Raw genomic sequence first — 22,221 nt, 5'->3', positions numbered from 1 at the left:
GAACGCAAATCTAATGTACAAGAATTAATAAAGAATTAACTTGCTTTGCCAGGTCTGTCTCTTTACTAGAAGAACAGCAATAAAGGTGAGCGTAGTTCTGGGCTGGGAATAGGAGACTTGGCAACTATTCTAACTTTCATCACTGCCTCATGAGCCTCAGGCAAGAGGGTTCACTTCGGTGACTCAGTTTCCCAAGCCATGAAAAGAAAATCCTGTCTCCTTTCTGCCTACTAAGGAGGATCATGGGGGGCCAGGCTGAGCGGGGGTGGGGAGCCTGTAACGTGCTCTAGCTTAGTTAAGAGAAATATGAAATGGCCCTGCGTTAATTTACTCTCTGGAAACCAGTTTAAAGTTCTGTTCCTGTCTCACTTTCTATATCAGGATTCTTCAACCGTTCAGCAGAGTGGGAGACAAAAGCTGCCCAGTTAGTAATCATTAGCTCCTTTTTTACAGGTGGAGAAATTTAAGGCAGAAGAGGGTTACATGTTGAAGTCAGCAAAGTAATTCACCAACAGAATTCCAAAAAGATTCTGAGTCCACAACAAAATGATTTTGTGGAACCATCCGTTATCCAGCTGCAGAGGTGGTTTGCTAAAGTGCAGTATTGTTGAACCATTGTTACTGTAGCAGAAGTTGATCAGGCAATCAGGATTCAGATAAGACCCGGATTAAGCATTCCAGTGAAGAGATGCTTTTTCATTCTAAAGGTGAGCAGATTTTATGACCTATCTACAACTTTGGCATTTGCAAACTCAGATTAAAAGAGGATGGAGAGTCCCTTTGGTCTTTTAAGTCGTGAAATTTAAGCAGTGGCCACAAAGAAGGTGGATTATCTTGACTGGGTGAAATAGTTATACTGTATTTGTGAAGGTGACCAAGAATAAACAACATAGCAAACCAGATACAAGGCTCAGTTACTTTTGTTTGGCTCATATCTAGGCAACCAGAGGCAGGCACTCATCTAATTATGCAGCTAACTTAGATGAGGGGTGGGGGTGGGGAGGTGGTAGAGAGATGCAAGTGCTGGAAGTGAGACAAGAATGGCAGAATGCAGAAAATTGTTAAAACTGGGTGATGGATATATGGGAGTTCATTACACTATTCTGTTTACTTCATATATGTTTGAAATTTTCCAAAATAAGAAATGGCTTAGTACAGCAAGTTGCTAACCAGCTCTGCAAAAGGCTCATATGGTCCTTCATGATTTACTATCTTTGAGACAATCCTTTGCTAGAATAAAAATTGCTATTCTTCTACCCTATTGTCTAAAGAGTACACGTGATGGGGGCTTCCCTGGTGGCGCAGTGGTTGCGAGTCCGCCTGCCGATGCAGAGGACGCGGGTTCGTGCCCCGGTCTGGGAAGATCCCACATGCCGCGGAGCGGCTGGGCTCGTGAGCCATGGCCGCTGAGCCTGCGCATCCGGAGCCTGTGCTCCGCAACGGGAGAGGCCACAGCAGTGAGAAGCCCGCGTACCGCAAAAAAAAAAAAAAAAAAAAAAAGAGTACACGTGATGTTGAAAGAAATCATTTATTCAGTAACTTTAAAATTTTTTAATAAACCTTTTGCTGCTTCTTGAATTTGAGAAAGGTTTTTGAAATTATTTGACTTAAGAGTGCATTATGGGACTTCCATGGTGGACCAGTGGTTAAGAATCTGCCTGCCAATGCAGGGGACACGGGTTCAAGCCCTGGTCCGGGAAGATCCCACATGCCGTGGAGCAACTAAGCCCATTCACCACAACTACTGAGCCTGCGCTCTAGAGCCCGTAAACCACAACTACTAAGCCTGTACTCCTAGAGCCCGTGCTCCGCAACAAGAGAAGCCACTACAGTGAGAAGCACGTGCACCACAACAGAGTAGCTCCCGCTCGCCGCAACTAGGGAAAGCCTGCACGCAGCAACGAAGACCCAATGCAGCCAAAAAAAAAAAAAAAAAATCCTTTCAGCCTCTTATTCCAACCACTACTGCAGTGACCTTAAAAAAAATAAATAAAAGAGTGCATTGTGGGGCCTCCCTGGTGGTGCAGTGGTTGAGAGTCCGCCTGCCGATGCAGGGGATACGGGTTCGTGCCCCGGTCTGGGAGGATCCCATGTGCCGCGGAGCGGCTGGGCCCGTGAGCCATGGCCGCTGAGCCTGCGCGTCCGGAGCCTGTGCTCCGCAACGGGAGAGGCCACAACAGTGAGAGGCCCGCATACCGCAAAAAGAAAAAAAAAAAAAAGAGTGCATTGTGAATTCAATAAAAGAATTTTTTTGAGGGATTAAAAAAACACAAACTCAGAGATCAGCCCCATTACATATTAAGCAAGTAGTTTAGCTGCAATAAATTATCCCACATGTCTTGGGAATACTTTTACTCTGAAATACAAAGTATTAGGCTGTTGATGATTATGTTAGCAACAGACCCCATTTTCTTGAACCCCAGTTGGTACAGTTAGTACACAGTTGAAAGAAAGGTGTCATTATATAAAGTTTGAAACAAAGAAAAATTTTGATCACATAATGTGTCTCTTTTACTGAAAAACTATGGTGTTTAAGCACAAAAATGCCTCTCAAGCTTCAGGACGTTCCAATTTCAAGTATTTAGCAATTGTGAACTCATGTGTACCCTATTTACTTCCTTATTTGAAAATTTTTTTCTCCCTTATTTTTTTCAGTATTATATTCCTTCTCAGTCTTCCAGAAGAAAGAATTCACTCAAACATTTACTGGGAGCTTTGCTTTAAGTTAGGCACAAATAAGACAAGTCTTCCTCAAGAATTGCAGTTTTAAAATGGTCTTCAATACAATCTCTCCCTACTCCTGGGTTTTTTTTGTTTTGTTTTTATTGCTTTTCTCTGGTCACTCTCCAGCTGCGTTAACTTTTTTTTTTTGGTGCTGATTTTCAATATCTTTATTATGATTACAGCTTTATTGAGATATAATTCACATACAGTTCACTCATTTAAATTGTACAATTCAATCGTTTTTAGTGTATTTACAGAGTTGGGCAACCATCACCCCCAATAAGTTTTAGAACATTTTCATTGCCCCCCAGAAGAAACCCCTGGGCCCATTAGCATTTCCCCCTAACCCCCTCAACCCTAAGCAACTACTACTATACTTTCTGTCTCTCTGGATTTGCCTCTTCTGGACATTTCATATGCATGGAATCATACAATATGTGGTCTTTGTAACTGGCTTCTTTCACTTAGCATCATGCTTTCAAGGTTCATTCACATTATAACAGATATCAGTACTTCATTCCTATTTTGGCTAAATAATTTTCCATTGTATGGATAGACCTTATTTTATTTATCTATTCATCAAATAATGGACACTTGGATTGTTTCCACTTTTTGACTATTGTGATTATGCCACTATGAACGTTTATGTATAAGGCTTTTTGATGGACATATGTCTTCATTTCTCTTAGGTTTTTACACCTAGGAGTAGAATTGTCATAGGGGTCATATGGTAATTCTATGGTTAATATTTTGAGGAACTGCCAGACTGCTTTCCAAAGCAGATCCACCGTTTTAGTGTTCCACCAGAAATGTAATTAAGGTTCCAATTTCTCCACATCCTTAACAGCATTTATTATTTTTTTTTATTTTAGCCATCCTAGTGGGTGTTAAGTGGTATCTCATGGTTTTAATTTGCATTTCCCTGATGACTAATGATGTTGAGCATCTTTTCATGTGCTTAATCATTAACTCTTCAGGTAGACCTGCCAGCTTCCTTTCTAATGAGGGAGAAATATGACTTTGTACCACCACCAAGTTTTTATTGAGTTTCTTTGTGCCTCGATCATTAGAAGAATTAGTACTTTTTCTTCCATTGAGGCTCAGCTGCTGCTCCCACATGGTGAATGAAATGCTTTCTTTGCATTTTTCCAAAGAAGAAAATCCAGGACTATAGATGTTAAATTATATTATCTGAGCAATGCTTGAAGCAAGAAAAATAAGTAAGCTAAAAAACAAGTATTGGGCTTACCTGGTGGCGCAGTGGGTAAGAATCTGCCTGCCAGTGCAGGAGACACAGGTTCGAGCCCTGGTCCAGGAAGATCCCACATGCTCTGGAGCAACTAAGCCAGCACACTGCAACCACCAAGCCCGCGTGCTGCAACTACTGAAGGTCGTGCACCTAGAGCCCGTGCTCCGAAACAAGAGAAGCCACCGCAATGAGAAGCCCACGCACCGCGAGGAAGAGTAGCCCCCGCTCACAGCAACTAGAGAAAGCCCGTGCAAGCAACAAAGACCCAACGCAGCAGAAAAAATAAATAAAAACAAACAAACAAACAAAAAAACCCAAGTATTATTGCAGCCTAAGGAAGTGGGGTGGCTTTGTTTTAAACTGACATAGTACATATAAGCAAATCTATGCAAAAGGAATAGAACAGTCAGGTCCTCATGAGACGTGTGAATTGACATCTTCATATCTCTTTCTCTACTTAAATATTTAAGTACTGGTTGAGTTCAGAGAGGAGAGGAAGAAGTATCGGAAAACCAACGGAGTGTCATCAAGTCAGGCTGAAGAAATCGATACTTTAATTTACAAACTAATTTTCTCTGTCCAAATAAAGTCAACTCCAAGGGCTCACCCTAATTCTCTCACCGTGCTAGGATTTGGTTATTTTGTTATGTCTCTCTAAAAGAGCAGCTGGGATTTGAGAACCGTTGGTTCTTCAAGTGTTTTCAATAAAACGTTTTTTAAAGCCGCGTCCTTGCGTGCGCAGCTGCCACTGCTTACTGGACCCTCCAGAGAGGAGACCTGAGGTCATCACCGACTGTGAGAGGCGTGAAGGTCTGGGGAGGAAATCCGAGGCCCTGCTTTGACCGTTATAACAAAAAAGTTCCAACCAACCGGCGTTTTCAAATTTACCACGCCCCTTCCCGCCCTCATCTCCAGGGGAACTTGACCACCCAGCCCTAAACCCATATCTCTGCTGCAGTTTCCTCAGGGGACGCTGACTCCGAGTTCAGCGATCCAGGGGAGAAAACCGCGGAGAAAACCGCCCGGAGACTCCCGCCACGCCCAGACCCGCCCATCTCTGCTTGGGGCGGAATGGATTCTTTCTCGGCCTTCCAGGCTGCAACGGAGACCCCGCCCCGTTCACGCCACTTCATTGGCTTTGGTGACCGGCCCCCTGAGTGTCATCTCCTGATTGGCCGACTCGGCCGCCGCTCGGCGCTCTTCTCGGGGGCGCGCGGCGGGCGTAACCACGCCTCTTACGTCTGGACGCTGGGTCGCCTCGGGAGGCTCAGTATCGCCGCCCAGAAGGAAGGAGGGCAGTTGTGCTAGGAGCTGCTATGGTGCTGAATTCCCCGGCAGAGTCGACCCAGACGCAGCGGTCGCGGCCATGAAGGTGAGGGGCCGGTGGGGCCGGGCAGTCCCTCCTCTCCTCTCCTCTCCTATCCGGCCAGTGCGCCCGAAGTGCCTTCCTTTCGCCTCAGCGGTTACCCTGCCGGCACCTCGGAGAGCTCCGCGGAGGGGGGTCCCCCGCCGGCTTCTGGGGCCCTGACCCTCAGGGCGGATGTCGTGGGCTCCCGGACGTTTCCAACTCCCACAGCGCCTCCATCAGCGAGCCCGAGGCCGGGGGAGAGGCCGGGCCCGCCCTGCACTCACGCCTGGTGGGCCCCTCTCCGCGCTGGGCCCTGTCCGCGTCCTCGGGGGCCGTAGGCAGACCCCCTGGTGCTCGCCTCACCCTCCGTGCCTTTGCCCACAGCGTGCCCTCTCCCGCCCCGAGTCCTTGAACTAACCCAAATGTCGGGAGCACCACGGGACTGTCGCCGGACGGAAACTGCAGGACGAAGGGAAAAGGAGTTGTGCGGGGAGTCGTGAGGCTGGGGCCCGGCTAATTGGTTAGAAATGTCTTGGGGCGGGGATCTCACCCTGAAGGATCTGTTTGCAGGCTTAACACTGGGGCCGTGACCTAGAGCTCTTAGCAAACCCGTTGTGTCTCCATCGCCGCTAGGTACGCAGCAAGTAATTTAACAGCTTGAGTCTTCAAGGTGGGTGTGAGAGCGTGGGAGCATCACGGAGTGAGAAGTTTAAGGAAGAGGGGGGAGGTTCTGGCCTACTTTTGGGAGCTGATTCTCTCAACTTGATCGCTGAGAGTTCTAAAGAGCTCTGGGTACAACAATCAATTCACGTATTGATTCAAACCAAGTGGGATGAGTCATAAGGTGATACTCTTTCAGACACAGATGATTTCATTAATCTCAGTGAAGAGGTGTGATTGGCGTGGGTAAGAAAAATAACAGAGTGAACTGCTAGCTTAAAACTCTACCTTCACAAAGCCCCAAGAAGATATTTTGTTGAGCGTTTCCTATGTGTTAGCTAAGAGGGATATATCATGCGTAGAAGTAATTCAAAATACAATCCCATCCTTTAGGAGTTTGCCAACCAAAAGAGAAGAGGCATTCTCAAGAAACCACGTTATGAGGCAGAATTTGATGTAAGGTATCAAAAAAATGCAAAACCCTCAGGAGCAAGAAAGGATTTTTTCTGGCTCTAGGAAGCAGGGAAGATTTTTGGAATAGGTAACTTCCGAACTGGGTGTTAAAGTATGAGGGTATTCAAAGAGCTTATTTTTTAACTTCCCAGTTCAGCTATAAAATATTTCAACTTAGAGTACCTATTAATATCTAAAACTAGCTTTCTTTCCTGAAAACCATCATCCCGCTGTGTGTTAAGATCCAAAAACAAATAAGGGATCTTTATACATAATGCCTCAAAGAATGTCAGTACCTTTATTAGTAAATATTACATTTGTGACCTATCAAGAAACAAGGTGTAGAAGGAGAGAATTAGGGGCAAGTACAGTGTTGAAATTTTTTCAGAAGTGTTTTTGAATTTAGGTGGAGGATACTGCTTTCTGAGTTGAAATTTTAGAAACAAAGTTGGATGGGATTTGAAAATATAAAAAGGTATATTTTATGAAACAAAATGCAGACCTAAATAGTCTGAACAAGATGACAATTATGAAGATACTGCTTTTCATTTAAGTTTTCGTGAAAACTGGATTCACAAAATTTAGGATTGGGGCTATTAACTTTGTTTCATATTGAAATTGTCTCATTTTGTGGTATCTATAGATTTCTGGGCGGGGCATTAATTCCTGATGTCATGGAATTCTAACATGTGAATGTTCATCTAAGCAAGTATTAAATTAAATTAAAATTTCAGTGGAACTAAAATTAATTTAAAAGCCAAGCAATCAGGTAAGTACATCTTCACACAAACCCAGGACCAGGAGCTGATTTTAGTATATGTGTAGAATGGGTATTTACTTTCTTCCTTTAATTTTTTTGTCTTTTTTTGTTATTGTTTAGAAACTGTTGTTTTGAAATAGGTTTGTCTCAAAGATTCAAGTAACCATTTTACCTTAGAGTAGCATCTAATTAACTTCCTATAAGAGATTTAAAAAAATCCAAATTAGTGTTTTATGTTAATTTGATTAATTTCCTTCCTGTTTTCCCATATTTATATTGATCTCACCCTTAATTTTACTAATCATGTTCATTCTTCCAAGCTCAAAATGAGACATCAAGAAGAAAGTAATCTGTTTAACGTAATTTCCTTTTCCTTTTTTTTTTTTCTCTTTTCTCTGAAAGGTGGGGGAGTGGTGCTAAGGGTCAAGTATACTGTTTTGTTTTTTAATTTCATTTATTTGTTTTTGGCTGCGTTGGGTCTTTGTTGCTGTGCACAGGCTTTCTCTAGTTGCGGCGAGCCGGGGCTCTTCTTCGTTGCAGCGCCTGGGCTTCAGTAGTTGTAGCACATGGGCTCAGTAGTTGTGACTCGTGGGCTTAGTTGTTCCGCGGCATGTGGGATCTTCCCAGACCATGGATCGAACCCGTGTCCCTTGCATTGGCAGGCGGATTCTTAACCACTGCGCCACCAGGGAAGTCCCAAGTATACTGTTTTAAGAAAAGAAAACAAAACTCAAACATGAAGAAGATAACAGGGCTTCCCTGGTGGCGCAGTGGTTGAGAGTCTGCCTGCCGGTGCAGGAGAACACGGGTTCGTGCCCTGGTCCAGGAGGATCCCACGTGCCGCGGAGTGGTTGGGCCCGTGAACCATGGCCGCTGGGCCTGCGCGTCCGGAGCCTGTGCTCTGCGGCGGGAGAGGCCACAACAGTGAGAGGCCCGCGTACCGCAAAAAAATAAATAAATAAATAAAAATAATAATAGTAATAATTTAAAAAAAAGATAACATTTATGATCTCCAGAACACGTTATTTGTAAAAATCAATCAATTTGGCCAAATATTTTACCTAAAAATATTACATTTTTAAGATTTGTTTTTGCATCCTGCGTAATGTCCAAATGGTATGAGAGAAAGAACTTAGGATGTAGAATTTCCTCCTTTGTGGTATATAGCCTGATATTTAGTCATTAAGATCACAGAGTTCCTGGTGTATTGTATTTCAGTTGAAGCAGCAGTTTCAGTAAGAAATTCTTTCCCTTTTTAAGGAACTGTTGCTCCAGTGGCTCTATATAGGGTAAAGATTTTTGCTTATTATCTTAATGGTTTCTTCTGGTTTGCTTTAATTTCTGTAGGGAAGTTTAACCTAATTGAAATTTAAACTGTAAAACTTTCTTATATCAGTGGTACTGAGATTTGAAACATCTTTTCATATTGTTTAACACAAGGACATTGAGTTTTAGCAAACTGAAGGTTGTTCAGAGTTTAAAGACAAAGCTTGTGGTGATTGAGTTCTCTGAAGAAGCTTCTACTGGTGGAAGAACTGAATCCCTGCCTGGTCCTTGTAGCTTCTTACAGCATCCAAGAAAATAATGTTCTTGAAAGTGAAACTTCTAGGTTTATCCTTAAAATAACTGTGTAAAATATTACCATATTTAATTTAGAGTTGAGGCAAGCAACTCTTAGGAGGTGGCATTACGATTACTGCTGTTTACCTAGTTTAATCAAAAGCAAATGATTTAGACTATGATCATTTAGTTTTTTGCTGTTTTCAAACCCATCAACTTCCCCACTACCCCTCCTCTCTCCCTCCCTCCCTCCCTCCCTCTCTCTCTCTCTCTCTCTCTCTCTCTCTCTCTCTCTCTCTCTCTCTGTCATTTAATCTTCATGGAAATCACTATAGCTTTTCTTGGTCTTCATTCTAGCTTGCCCGGCTACTATTACGTTTGGTGGAATAATTAAAAGGGATCACATCCTGATGTAGTTTAGAATAGGATTCAAAGTTTGTAGTAAACTTTTTGTTAATTCTGTAAGTTGAGCATTTTGGACGTCTCCCCGCCCCACCCCCAGATATTCTAGAAAGCACATTAGATCTCACACAGACACGCACAATCAAAGACAGCTGAACCTTGAGCCATTTGAAAACTGGCACTCTGCCAAAAAGAAGGCTGGGCTCCTGCTCCTGCAGAGAAAGAATACATTTCGTCTTGCTTTTCTTGACTGAAATGATGATTCAGAATGGGCCTCTATTGTGTGAATCTGAGGAGCCCAAGAGAGTGCTTAAAAAATTGGTGGTCTGCTGTTGTGGAAATAGGTGTCACAGCACTGGAAACTGTCGGACCCCAGTTGTGGATCCCAGTCCCCTCCCCTCCTCTGTACTCCTACAGAGGGGAGGGAATTTGTGATTCATTCTTTAGGAAGGAACAATACAGGAGGAACAAGTGCAGCCTCTCTGCTAGGAGAGAATGAAGAGGAACTTTTATCTTGGTGATTTTAGCAAAGGAGCTGAACATGCTTTTGCCTCAGTACTTTTCTGAGACCTTCTCAGATTTATCTTCCTGTGGGTAGGGAAGGGACTCTGGTCAACTAGATGGTAAGCTGCTGTTGGTCAGCTGTGCTGGTGGCTGGGTGGCATGTTATCAAGACCAGTTGGCTGCAGAGCTAAAGTCATGTTCTCCAATTGGTGTTACCAGTAAAAAAAAGCAAATATTTAAAATTCTGTTTGTCTTATTTCTTTACTCGGTTTTAAAATGGGAGTGAGACAAAAAGATAGTGTTAATTGGCTCCCGAAAATCTTGGTGCACTGTCTTTGAAAAAAAACGTGAGAACTGGCATTGGATACCAGAATAATATGAAGAGATCTAGGTGTCTGGGGCAGTCCAAACAGGAGGCTCTAGAATTGAATTTCTTACTGTGGGCCATATAAGTTTTTAATATGAGATCTGGTTCTTAATTGATGCCAGGCAGGCCATGGTTCCATGGCTAATCTACTCAGGAGCAACTTTAGTCTAACAGGATGTGTAGGAAAGGGATTAGGTTTATCAAGAAAAAGTCATTTATTTTCAGTAGTCATTGATGGCTAGAAAGTCAACTAGAAACACAGCTAAATTCTCTGAACTAGGAGTATTGTATCAGACATAAGTAGATGGTTGCCTTATTCGGTTATTCTCTATGTTGTTTTTGAACTATATTCATGGTCAGGAGAGGAAATGTAGCCATCTTTACATCCTTCTCACCTCTTGGATTCATGTGGTTTAGTCTGTAGAGTCCTGCTGTCAACCATGGTCCCAAGTAAGGTTTAGAATTGTTAGTCACATAAGCCCAGATCATAGCAGAGATCCAGACTTCGGCTTTATTCGTGGAAAGGTAGTAGTTTGGAAAATATGCTTCAATCTTACTGTCAAAAGGTGAGCAGAGGGTGAATAAAAGAAAAATAACGGAATGCAGGCTGATTAAACTGGCAGAAGATCTTAGTGGATAGGGACAACGGAGGTAGAGAGAACATGAACTTGGGTCTCTAAAGCTTTTAAGGGGAGGATGCAAAAAGGGGAAGCTTTTTGGTTATGACCCTACCAGGTACGGTAACTGGGCTCTAAGGAAATACAACAAAGGCAGAGAGTCAAGAGCTCAGAGAATAAATTCATGTTCGCCTCTCCGCCCCTTTCCCAAGAGCACACATTCCATAAACTGTTGGGAAAACGCTCTCTTAAATTGTTGCCTAATTGCTTTTGTAGATTATGTCACTTGAAAAATGGGACTGTTACATCAAGTATTAACAGAAATTTGGACAGATTTGAGAGGAGAAAGGTCAGTATAGGACACTTCAGGCATTATTAGGTGAAGGGCAAGGTAATAGTCCTTAGATAGGGATCCCTGTGCCCTGAGGGGACACGCAGAAGAAATTCAGGCAATTAGGACTTTAAGGGAAAGTACAAGAAGATGAAACATACCAACAGGAGGCAGGGAGATGGACCCTAAGTTTGGAAGATTCATCTTCTGGGTGGATTCTTCAACTTGGAGGTGAAGAAGGACAAAATTAGTTTGCCAAATGGCTTTTTGACAGACCCAGAAATCACTGTCTTTCTCCCAGTATTGGAGAGTTCACCCAAGAAAATATGTAGAGGAATAAGTTAGGAAGTAAGAAATCTGGGCCAAAAAGCAAAGAGCAAATAAAATGAAGGAGGGCATTAAATTTCAGCGTAACTTCCAGGCTAATATGTGGTAAAGGAAAGGAACTGATTGGGGACTTCCCTGGCGGTCTAGTGCTTAAGACTCTGAGCTTCCACTGCAGGAAGGTTCGATCCCTGGTCAGGGAACTAAAACATGCACGTGTGGTGCGGCCAAAAACATTAAAAAAAAAAAAAAGTTTTTTTTAAAAAAGGAAAGGAACTGATTTAAGGATCAGATTAAATTGTTAAAAACTCAGCTGAGGCTTTCTGAGCTAATCCTTTCTGAAAGGATTAGGGAAACCAGAGGGGGAAAGGAAACACTAGAGGCAAATCCCACTAGTTGGGGATGGGTGTGTGAAGGGGCGGTACCTACACAGGTGGTGAGGAGCACGCAGCGGAGATGTTGGTCCTGGAACTCTAGAGGCACAGGCTCCAGAAGTAACCACAGCCCCTTCCATTCGGGAATCTGAGTGACTCTCCAGCTGTAATGATGTAGGCAGAAAGGAGAAATCCCCCAGACCGAGCAGGCGTTAACCTTTTAACCTCGACTGTACATTCACATCACATGGGGAATTAAAAATTCTGAGGCCCAGGTTGTACCCCAGACCTGTTAAATCAGAGTCTTGGGGCTGGGACTCAGGCACCAGTTTTTTTTTTTTTTTTTTCCGGTACGCGGGCCTCTCACTGTTGTGGCCTCTCCCGTTGCGGAGCACAGGCTCCGGACGCGCAGGCTCAGCGGCCATGGCTCACGGGCCCAGCCGCTCCACGGCATGTGGGATCTTCCCGGACCGGGGCATGAACCCGTGTCCCCTGCATCGCCAGGCGGACTCTCAACCACTGAGCCACCAGAGAAGCCCCACCAGTATTTTTTAAGGCTCTCCTGGTGAGTCCAACCACTGTCTTTTTTTTTTACCCCCGGCTGCGTTGGGTCTCTTGCTGCGCGTGGGCTTTCTCTAGTTGTGGTGAGCAGGGGCTACTCATCGTTGAGGTGCGCAGGCTTCTTGTGGTGGCTTCTCTTGTTGCAGAGCACGGGCTCTAGGTGCATGGGCTTCAGTAGTTGTGGCTCGCGGGCTCTAGAGCACAGGCTCCGTAGTTGTGGCGCACGGGCTTAGTTGCTCCGCGGCATGTGAGATCTTCCCGGACCAGGGCTCGAACCCGTGTCCCCTGCATTGGCAGGCAGATTCTTAGCCACTGCGCCACCAGGAAAGTCCCATTATTACTATTTTTTGATGTGGACCATCTCCAAAGTCTTTACTGAATTTGCTACAACATTGCCCCTGCTTCATGCCTTGGTCCCTTGGCCACAAAGCATGTGGGATCCCAGCTCCCCAGCCAGGAATCTGACCCGCACCCCCCGCACTGGAAGGCGAAGTCTCAACCACTGGACCGCCAGGGAAGACCCTCCAAATAGCCTTTTAAGGTTGTTTAAAAAACAATTTATTTAAGAGCTCATTGGACAAGCAGTAAATGTTTGACAGAATTAGATAATAAAATAAATGGAACAGTGCCTTTGTTATGCCCTTTTAACTAATAAGGCCTCACCTACCTGGGCTTCCATTACTTATCACATTATCTAGAGTCTAGAATATGCTTAAGTATTAGGACAAGGGGCAAAAGCTCATTGGTTCCAAACAGTGTGGCTTTATATTTTAAGCATGGGAAAATGTCTTGAGCCCTCACTGAAAATGTATTTTTATATACACTTCTAACAAGCTTGGTTATCAGGTTTCTGAATACAGTAAAAAAGGAGAGACAGGTTGCTAGAGGTAGATATAGTGATAGCAGTGGTGATTCACAGAAAGGGAAGAGATGAGAGGAAAAAACATAAAAGGCAGCATATTAGTTTCAAGCCACTTAGTGGAGTGGCAAATAGCCCTTACACCTCAAAACGTCATTATGATTATCAAGTCATCAAAAATTGTGCTCAGTATTCTCAGTTTGCTTTTTAAAAATATTTTCCTTAATGTTAAATTAATATATTCCTTATAAAGGTTTGGAAAGCAGGGGAAAACAAATTATACGAGATATACATGAAAACCTAGAGAGCACTTCAGTTGGCATTTTGATGTTTTCCCAGTCATTTTTAAAAAATCAAAAAGTTTTCACATGCCATAGTTTATTATGCCCAGATACAAATGAGAGGACAGAGTTTAATGAAATTAAGTAATTTGAATTTATATTCTTTCTTCTAAATGATAGCTGGGAAAATCTGCCTCAGCCTATAGAACGGTGCTGTAGTCACCAGTCTAAGGTTGCCAGATAGAATACTAGACACTCAGTTAAATTTGAATTTCAGATAAACAATGAACAGCTTTTTTTGGTGTAAGCGTATCCCAAATATTGCACAGCACTTCCATCTAAGTCATTTTTCTTCTGTGTGCATGCACGTGTATCTCTAAGCGTATGTGTGTGTGTGTGTTTTATTTTTTTTTTGTGGGTGGGGGGGTTTTTTTGCTGTACGCGGGCCTCTCGCTGTTGTGGCCTCTCCCGTTGCGGAGCACAGGCTCCGGACGCGCAGGCTCAGCGGCCATGGCTCACGGGCCCAGCCGCTCCGCGGCATGTGGGATCTTCCCGGACTGGGGCACGAACCCATGTCCCCCGCATCGGCAGGTGGACTCTCAACCACTGCGCCACCAGGGAAGCCCCGTATGTGTGTTTTTTGTTGTTTTTTTTTACGAAATTGGGTTCATATTGTATCTTCTCCTTTGTTAACAATATATCATGAGTATCCCCAAAGCCAAATATTCTTTGTAAATACCAGAAAATTATCCACTTCCAAATAGCTTAAAATTTTGATGCTTAAAAGAATAATCTCGAAATTATTTAGGGCAAACGTGCCTCTCCAGAATGGCATTCCCCGAGAATCCCAGAGACCCCAGGTTCCAATCAGCTTTAAACTGGTGCCTATTTTCGTTCCTTTCCAGGCGGGTGCCACGTCTATGTGGGCTTCGTGCTGTGGGCTGCTGAATGAAGTCATGGGGACTGGAGCTGTCAGGGGCCAGCAGTCAGGATTTGCAGGAGGCACTGGTCCATTCAGATTTACACCGAGCTCTGATTTTTCCACTTACCCACCAGCACCTACAGAAGGGCCTAATATAGTTTGCAAAGCCTGTGGACTTTCATTTTCAGTCTTTAGAAAGAAGGTGAGTTGGATGAAATATTACATACAAAAAAACACATGTATCAGAATTCTTGATTGTATGTTATTTTGAATACTAATGAATATTCATTTCTTCTTATACAAATACCAAAAAGTTAGTCCTAATAACCATTTCCCATTTAGAAAAGTACTGAGTTGCAGAGACTGTATCACTGCTCAGGTTTTCTGACTAGACATTGTTACTTCTCATGTTGCTCAGCCATCCTTTCTCCTGGACTCTGACCTGTTCATACACTTTGACTCTTATGTTCTGAAGCAAGAGATTTAATTAGTCTGCAATTTTGTTCTGAGAAGATTTACTATAACTTTGATCTCAAGTTTCAAAAGATGTATCCCCACCCACATTAACTCAAGTGAAGAAATGAGTATATTAACATTAGCTACTGTTTAAAGATTCAACATGCAAAATAATGGCTAAAACCGTTATTTTCTTTAGGACAGAAAGTTGTTCTTTCTGAGAACCATCATATTGCTGGGCCATCTCCCAGGCTTGTCAGTTCAGTCCTTTGAAATACTTAACAAACAAGGTGTTAGCTTGTGGGAACAATGACCCAAGCAGAAATGACCACATCTTCATGTCTTCTTTTAAGCTTTGCTTGTGGAATGGCTTTGTGATTAAGGCTCTATAGGGTACAGATTACTGTATAAGTGGGGTCCTCTGTTTGCTTGGATTGACCTTGAGAGATCAGTTGCCTTTCTCTTTCCCTCTCTGTGTTAGGCTTTTCCCCCTTGTCTCTCTTTTTTTTTTTTTAAAATTTTTGGTGGCATTGGGTCTTCATTGCTGCGTGTGGGCTTTCTCTTCTTGCGGCGAGTGGGGGCCACTCTGTTGCAGTGCGCGGGCTTCTCATTGCAGTGGCTTCTCTTGTTGCAGAGCACAGGTTCTAGGCGTGCAGGCTTCAGTAGTTGTGGCGCATGGGCTCAGTAGCTGTGGCTCGTGGGCTCTAGAGCGCAGGCTCAGTAGTTGTGGCGCACGGGCTTAGTTGCTTGTCATGTGGGATCCTCCCGGACCAGGGCTCGAACCCATGTCCCCTGCACTGGCAGGCTGATTCTTAACCACTGCGCCACCAGGGAAGCCCGCAGTCCCCCTTCTCTTTAAATGGGGAAATTTTCACACAGGCAAAGAGCAGGAAGAGAGTTTGTGGTCGTGCTTTCTGCTCCATGTGGTTCAAGTCAGCTGTTGCTAATTACGTTTGCCCGAAGGGGTGGAAAGGTTTTAATTCATGAACACAAGAGTATGTTTTTCTTAAAGATCTGTATTTGAACTTCTGTGAATCCACACTGCCTCAGCAGTGACTGTTTTGATTTTCACCGCTTTTAGAACACGAAAACGCCCATCGGTCTGGTGCCATGGGGGACTTCATAAGAACTAAAATTTAATTTTAACAGAAGGCAAAAGGAAAACAAGTGCTTTCACAATGGCTTGTATCTGGCTCTCATTAAATGCTTCTTTCCTATCTGTTTCTTCAGCATGTATGTTGTGACTGCAAGAAAGATTTTTGCTCCGTTTGTTCGATCTTACAAGAAAATCTCCGTAGATGTTCCACTTGTCACTTATTACAAGAGACAGCCTTTCAGCGCCCTCAGTTAATGCGACTGAAAGTGAAGGATCTACGGCAGTATCTCATTCTTAGAAACATACCGATCGATACCTGTCGAGAGAAAGAAGACTTGGTAGATCTGGTACTGTGTCACCGTGGGCTGGGCTCTGAGGACAACCTGGACACGAGCAGTCTGAATTCCTCAAGGTCCCAGACTTCTAGCTTTTTTACACATTCATTTTTTTCAAACTATACAGCCCCATCTGCTACCGTGTCTTCCTTTCAGGGAGAGCTTATGGGTGGAGACCGGACCTTAGGATCTGGAGTACTGGCACAGGTACGAGGGTGTAATTACACTGAGGGCCTGGCATGTCGTCTGCTTTCGGCCAATATGGAGGGGGCTTTAGGGCTGAAGACTCCTTGCTGAGCCGGGGTTCCACGTGCTGCTGAACTCTGCACTTGCAGGTGCTCCTGATGTGAGGCTCCAAGCTCAGATGCTGCCTGAAGGGCCCAAAAAGAGCTCATCAGTCTCTTGACCTTAGTTACCTCAGTTTTCCTATCTTATATAGTTAAATACTAGCTATCGAAATAATGACTGTCAAATGTAGCATATAAACATTTGCAGGACTATTTATGTGTCAGTGACCATGGAAACTATAAGTTAACCTAATGCCCAGTTGCCTTGCTACCGTAAAATTGTTCTAATTTAAATATTGGGAAACAGCCATCTGAATTAGTGACAGGATATGGTTATTTACTCATTTCAAAGAAACGCCAGTGCAGAATGTTGTCCCAGTGAGGTCCTTGGGCATACTAATTGAATAACATGCAAAGTTTTGTAATTAATACTCAATTTGTATATATGAATGGTTCTAAAATGCTGAAAGAATTGTTTTGAACATTTATTTCCACATTTAATTTTCTCCTCTGAGGAAAGAGGTCAGAAGCAGAGGGAAATGTGGTCTAGTTGCTTTCTAAATAGTCATCAATTAGATAAGCCCAAGCTAGGAGTTGTATTATTTTCCCAAATGGCAGCTGGCATAATTATGATGCAAAGGTAAGACACATCTGACTTTTGTGTCACTTTTGGGTATATGACACCACTTGGGAGATGTGGGTCTTTGGATGATACAATATGGTGTTTGTGAACGAGTGGGGTAGAATACTTGAAATTGGGCATTGTCCTGGGCTTTCTGTTCTCCTTAAAGAAAAGAGTATCTGATTGTTGAGGAATTTCTGAAAACTAGAAATAGCATCAACCATCAGTGAATTAGTCTAGAAAGTATTGTTTGGAATTAGAACGTCTAAGCATGAGGCGGTAGGATTGAGATCTTTGAAATCGAATACGCTTGACACTAGGGCTGACCGTAGAGCTTTAGCTTCTACCTGTATCTTAGAGGCTCCAGTTAAACCAGCCAGCTGCAGGTCCTTTGCTAAGGACACAGTGCAATTCCATACACTTTTGGCTTTGGCCTTCTGTGATGGGACCTTCTTAACTTCTGGGGAGTTAATACTATGGCTAGATTTTACAAATTCACACACACATAGGAATCTGACTTTTGAGATAACTATGGGAGGTAAATTGTTTATGGAATCATGTGGTGCCCAAGTCTTTGGGAGTGGCCGCAGCACTCAGGATCCTAGGAAGGTGTGGAGCGTGCCAGGGATTAGAGTCATTCTTGGGGAGGATCTGTCGGAAGGGTTTCCTCCAGTGATAAAGACGGGTTGGTACCGTTAGGAAAATAATTCCGGACCTAATATGTATTATGTGTGTAGGTGCGAAGTGAAATAGCTTCAGCAAACACAGAAGATGATGAAGAAGATGATGATGACGACGACGACGATGACGAGGATGAAGAAAACTTGGAGGAGCGGGTGAGACTGCCTATAAGATTTGGTTTCCCTGACACGTCACCTTGGTAGGCAGGGAAAATGCCCATGTGGACTGTCGCTAGATTAGCACAGGATGTTTCTTCTGGTTTGAATGCAGCACAATACATAAAACACTTCAAGAACTGGTGAGAAGTCTGGGGAGAATATCCAGGGCCAGTGATGACTGTAAGGTGAAGGCAGCATGCTATTTTCCTTGCTGGATTTGCAGGAACAGAGGTAATGAACACACTCTGTGATTTCAGACATCTGGCCTCGCTAAGAAGAGAGTGAGAGCTTCTCTGTCTGACCTGTCAAGCCTTGAAGACGTGGAAGGGATGAGCGTGCGCCAGCTCAAGGAAATCCTGGCTCGGAATTTTGTCAATTATTCTGGCTGTTGTGAAAAATGGGAGCTAGTAGAGAAAGTAAACCGGTTATACAAAGAGAATGAAGAAAATCAAAAGTCATGTAGGTTTATTTTTCCTTTGTTTCCCTGTAGTAGCTTTCTTTAGGCCTTTAAAAACTGGCCTGTTTCTGTCAGTTAAGTCCACTTTATTTTTGAGAAACCTATGTATCCTTTTACTGAGTGTGAATTAGTTACATAAACCTGTTTATAGATCTGTTAAGCAGTAAGTTCATTATGTGATGTTGGCTTTGAGATCACCATTGCCAATGAGTTAGATAATCTTTTGTTCAGTCTGGTTTTTCTGGTCATAATTTGTTAGAACTCTAATGAAATTCCCTGTATCTAAAAAAGGCTTGTTTTCTCACTAACCTGTCTGGCAGGCCAGTACTTAGGATTTAAAAGCTACAATTGAGATAATCAAACAGTGGGGAGAAAAAATTCCCTAGAGCCAAGATGCTAAGTAGTTCTCTTAACATCAAGTATCAGTAGGTTTCTTTCTAAGTCACGAAAAGCTAGCTAAGGTTAAGAACTTCTGAACTATTTATTGATGGAGCATGGAGCAGAAATCCTCAGCTGGTAACAGGGCCAAGCCACAGAGCATTGATAGGCAAGAAAAAAGAATTCAGTGGTGTTCAGGCTGACAAATATTATGTTCTTATCTAGAAAACAGTCCTCCCATCATTAACGTGTATCATCTTGAGTTTTTTTCTTTAAAACCTGGTTATAATACAGCATTCGTTGATAAACAGGTTTATGCCCAGAATATGCAGATAGTATTTTGGCACACCTATTTCCTTTTCTTTTTTTTTTTTTTTTAAATATATCTATTTATTTTTGGCCACGTTGGGTCTTTGTTGCTCTGCACGGGCTTTCTCTAGTTGTGGAGAGCGGGGGCTACTCTTCGTTGCGGTGCACGGGCTTCTCACCATGGTGGCTTCTCTTGTTGCGGAGCACGGGCTCTAGGTACGTGGGCTTCAGTAGTTGTGGCTCCTGGGCTCTAGAGCACAGGCTCAGTAGTTGTGGCACATGGGCTTAGTTGCTCCGAGGCATGTGGGATCTTCGTGGACCAGGGCTCAACCCCGTGTCCCCTGCATTGGCAGATTCTTAACCACTGCGCCACCAGGGAAGTCCCACAGCTACTTCAAAGATGATGCAACAGTAGCGGATACAGGCGTCTTAATCATTGGAGCCTACAGAGGCTCATCTGTTACCTTATTCATGGATCCTTTCCCCCCACTTTCCAGTAATGGTATGGGCCATGAACTAGGACCCCAGATGACAGGATTCTCTTGACACAACAGTGTTTATTTCCTTAAATCCAGGGACTATTGGCTTTTCAAGCTTGAATTCCTGTTTGGTTCTTTCTAACCTTCTTCATGATTCCCATTAATCCCTTCTGTGACCTGTAGAAAGGGAAGCCTCACTGTCCATAGCTCTGTGGCCAAATCTCAGGCTGCAGTGAACTTTTTAAACTCATTCTGAACCTTTCTTATTCAGAACCAGAATGTCCCATGCCTTTTAAGTTAGACAGACTCCCAACAGTACCATCATAGCCAGAAACACAGATGAATTTTGAGATGCTTCCAAGGCTCAGGGGGTGCCGTTCCTCAACTACAGGCTACTTGATGTATGACTATAGCTTTCCCGTCGGTGTAGAAATAAAGCTCCTCCTCCTACTAAGATGAGGCTCTGGAGCCTGTGACTTTCCCAAGGCCACACAGTTGGGCTGGAAATTCGAATCGTGTTCTGACTCTGAGGCCCGTGTGTAGGACAGCCTAGGGCTTCTTCATTTTTATTTATAGAAGCAAGCTATCACAAAAACCTTGTATTATATGCAGATATAAAATAGAATTAAATAGGGGCGGGGTCAGGAAAAAAAGAATTAAATAGCTAACATGTGTTAGGCACTTCATCCCTGGTCCTAAGCTAAGTATTTCTCATTTATTCTTCACAAAACCCTATGAGGTGTAATTATTGCCATTTCTAGTGGAAGGAACCGATGTGCAGAGAAGCGGGGACTATTTCTCTTACAGTGGGGTCACTCTGGGTCACTCAGAGGCCACGCCCGCAGCCCCAGCTCTCTGTTGCCTTTCAGATGGCGAGCGCCTGCAGCTGCAGGACGAGGAGGACGACAGCCTGTGCCGGATCTGCATGGATGCCATCATCGACTGCGTCCTGCTCGAGTGCGGGCACATGGTCACCTGCACCAAGTGCGGCAAGCGCATGAGCGAGTGTCCCATCTGCCGGCAGTACGTGGTACGCGCCGTGCACGTGTTCAAGTCCTGAAGCCGAGGACCCCCCAAGCTCGATCCCAGACGTTTCAGTGCACAGAAGGGACTGGAAACATCCTGTTCAAAATTTGAAGCTATTTTTAAAAATTATTTTCACAACTAACTGGGGATGGGAAAGATTCATTCTAAGTTGCAGCAGCACTGGTCCATGCTGTATGCCTGTCAGCTGGGAGGACTGGCTCAGTTTCCCAGTTTCTGCTGGGCTTCTTCACACATCTCTTATTACTAATCACAGAAGTCAGACTGCTTATGGCATCAGCTACTGTTCTCTTTGGAGGACATTTATCCTGTTCTCTTATTTCTCCTTCATCCTATTTTTAACTTAAACTACTCAGATGTTTGAAACTTCTGCTCTCTTTGGATGAGGTCACTGTCTGCAAATGGCCGACATGGTACACGCTGAACAGGGGCACCTCTGAATGTTCATTTTATTAGTCATGTATATTTTAAATGCTACTGTTTGATGAATGTAATTTTCCACATTGTTGCTATTTCTGCGTTTAAACATAATTGGGAACAACTGACATTCTATAGTCAACTGCCAGGGCCTGAGACTAAACATGTCCATTTTTGTTCAGGTACAGCTTTTTATAGCGAGGGCTGCATCTAGCTTCCTTCATTAGAGAAGTGTGTGTGTTAAATTCTTTATTAACGTGTAATCAGTTTACACTGTTTTATATATTGAAAGTGTATTTTCAGTGCTACCCACTAGCTAGTTTGAACTTTAAGAATAAAATTAGGTTTTAAAAAATGCTTTTGTTTACATTTGTCCTGGCCAGTTCCTAATTCACTTTGGTACAGCATGAATGGGTGTCCAGGCCTGGTCTAGCACATTCTTCATGAGAGAAAGGAGCACCTTCAAAGATGCTGTTATCTGTCTACCTTGGCTGCTAATTTACCAGTAAATTTAACTACATATTTGCCACATACTGTGACCAGGTATTGTGCCAGGTGCTTTATGGTTACCTCCAGCATTCTGAAATAGATATTGCCTCATGTCACAGACGGGGAACTTGATCTCTGAGAAGTTAAAGAACTTGTCGAAAATCTCACAGTTAAAAAGTCACCATAGGGAATTCCCTGGCGGTCCAGTGGTTAGGACTCTGCACTCTCACTGCTGAGGGCACCGGTTCAATCCCTGGTCAGGGAACTAAGATCCCATAAGCCGTGTGGGGCAGCCAAAAAAAAGTCACCACATCAGAATTTGAACCTAGTTCTGATGACAATGTTTTTTCTTAACTCTTCTAATACCACAACTGAGAAACCTGAGACATTAGCTTATGCTAAAAGGTTCTTGGGACATTAATGATCTGAAATCTCTTTTCTTTTAGGTCCAGCTCTAATCAGGGTGGTTTTTTGGTTTAGTTGAGACCAACTGTGGATTCATTCCCACAGTTTGTGGGCAGGTATGTTTTTAGGAAACTACATAATAACTTCTTGGCTGAGTCCTGTGGGTTTTTTTATCTTTTGACTCTGCAGTGGATAACACATGCCTTCAGGTGCTCAGGATCCAGAAGTCAATCAACAAGACCTGAAACTTACAGCAAAGGAGGTAAGCAGTCTTGCCCCGTGGTGCTTAAGGCAGAAAGTTTGGCTAGCTGT

General features: G+C 43.5%; 1 protein-coding gene across 2 annotated transcripts; it reads left to right on the top strand.

Moving 5' to 3' along the window:
* Positions 1–5,066: 5,066 nt before the first annotated feature.
* Positions 5,067–21,711, top strand: RNF34 (ring finger protein 34). 2 transcript variants are annotated; one of them, XM_082640484.1, is made up of 6 exons: positions 5,067–5,345; positions 14,280–14,498; positions 15,983–16,390; positions 17,830–17,928; positions 18,189–18,390; positions 20,424–21,711. In XM_082640484.1, exons 1-6 carry the CDS (start codon positions 5,340–5,342, stop codon positions 20,612–20,614), a joined length of 1,125 nt encoding a protein of 374 aa, XP_082496610.1. In that variant the 5' UTR covers positions 5,067–5,339; the 3' UTR covers positions 20,615–21,711. The 2 variants fall into 2 exon arrangements, with proteins under 2 accessions (XP_082496610.1, XP_082496611.1); XM_082640485.1 differs by having other exon boundaries at positions 5,069–5,345; positions 16,340–16,390; positions 20,424–21,389.
* Positions 21,712–22,221: the final 510 nt, after the last annotated feature.

This window comes from Mesoplodon mirus, assembly GCF_964341445.2.
Source record: "Mesoplodon mirus genome assembly, chromosome: 13".
Lineage (NCBI taxonomy): Eukaryota > Metazoa > Chordata > Mammalia > Artiodactyla > Ziphiidae > Mesoplodon > Mesoplodon mirus.
This window is presented reverse-complemented; position numbering and strand designations above follow the sequence as displayed.

Bases quoted from the DNA above. Each gene is read 5' to 3' on its own strand.
- RNF34 (XM_082640484.1), top strand. The intron at 14,499-15,982 runs GTGAGTTGGATG...CTGTTTCTTCAG, and splicing joins TTTCAGTCTTTAGAAAGAAG to CATGTATGTTGTGACTGCAA. The intron at 16,391-17,829 runs GTACGAGGGTGT...TTATGTGTGTAG, and splicing joins GATCTGGAGTACTGGCACAG to GTGCGAAGTGAAATAGCTTC.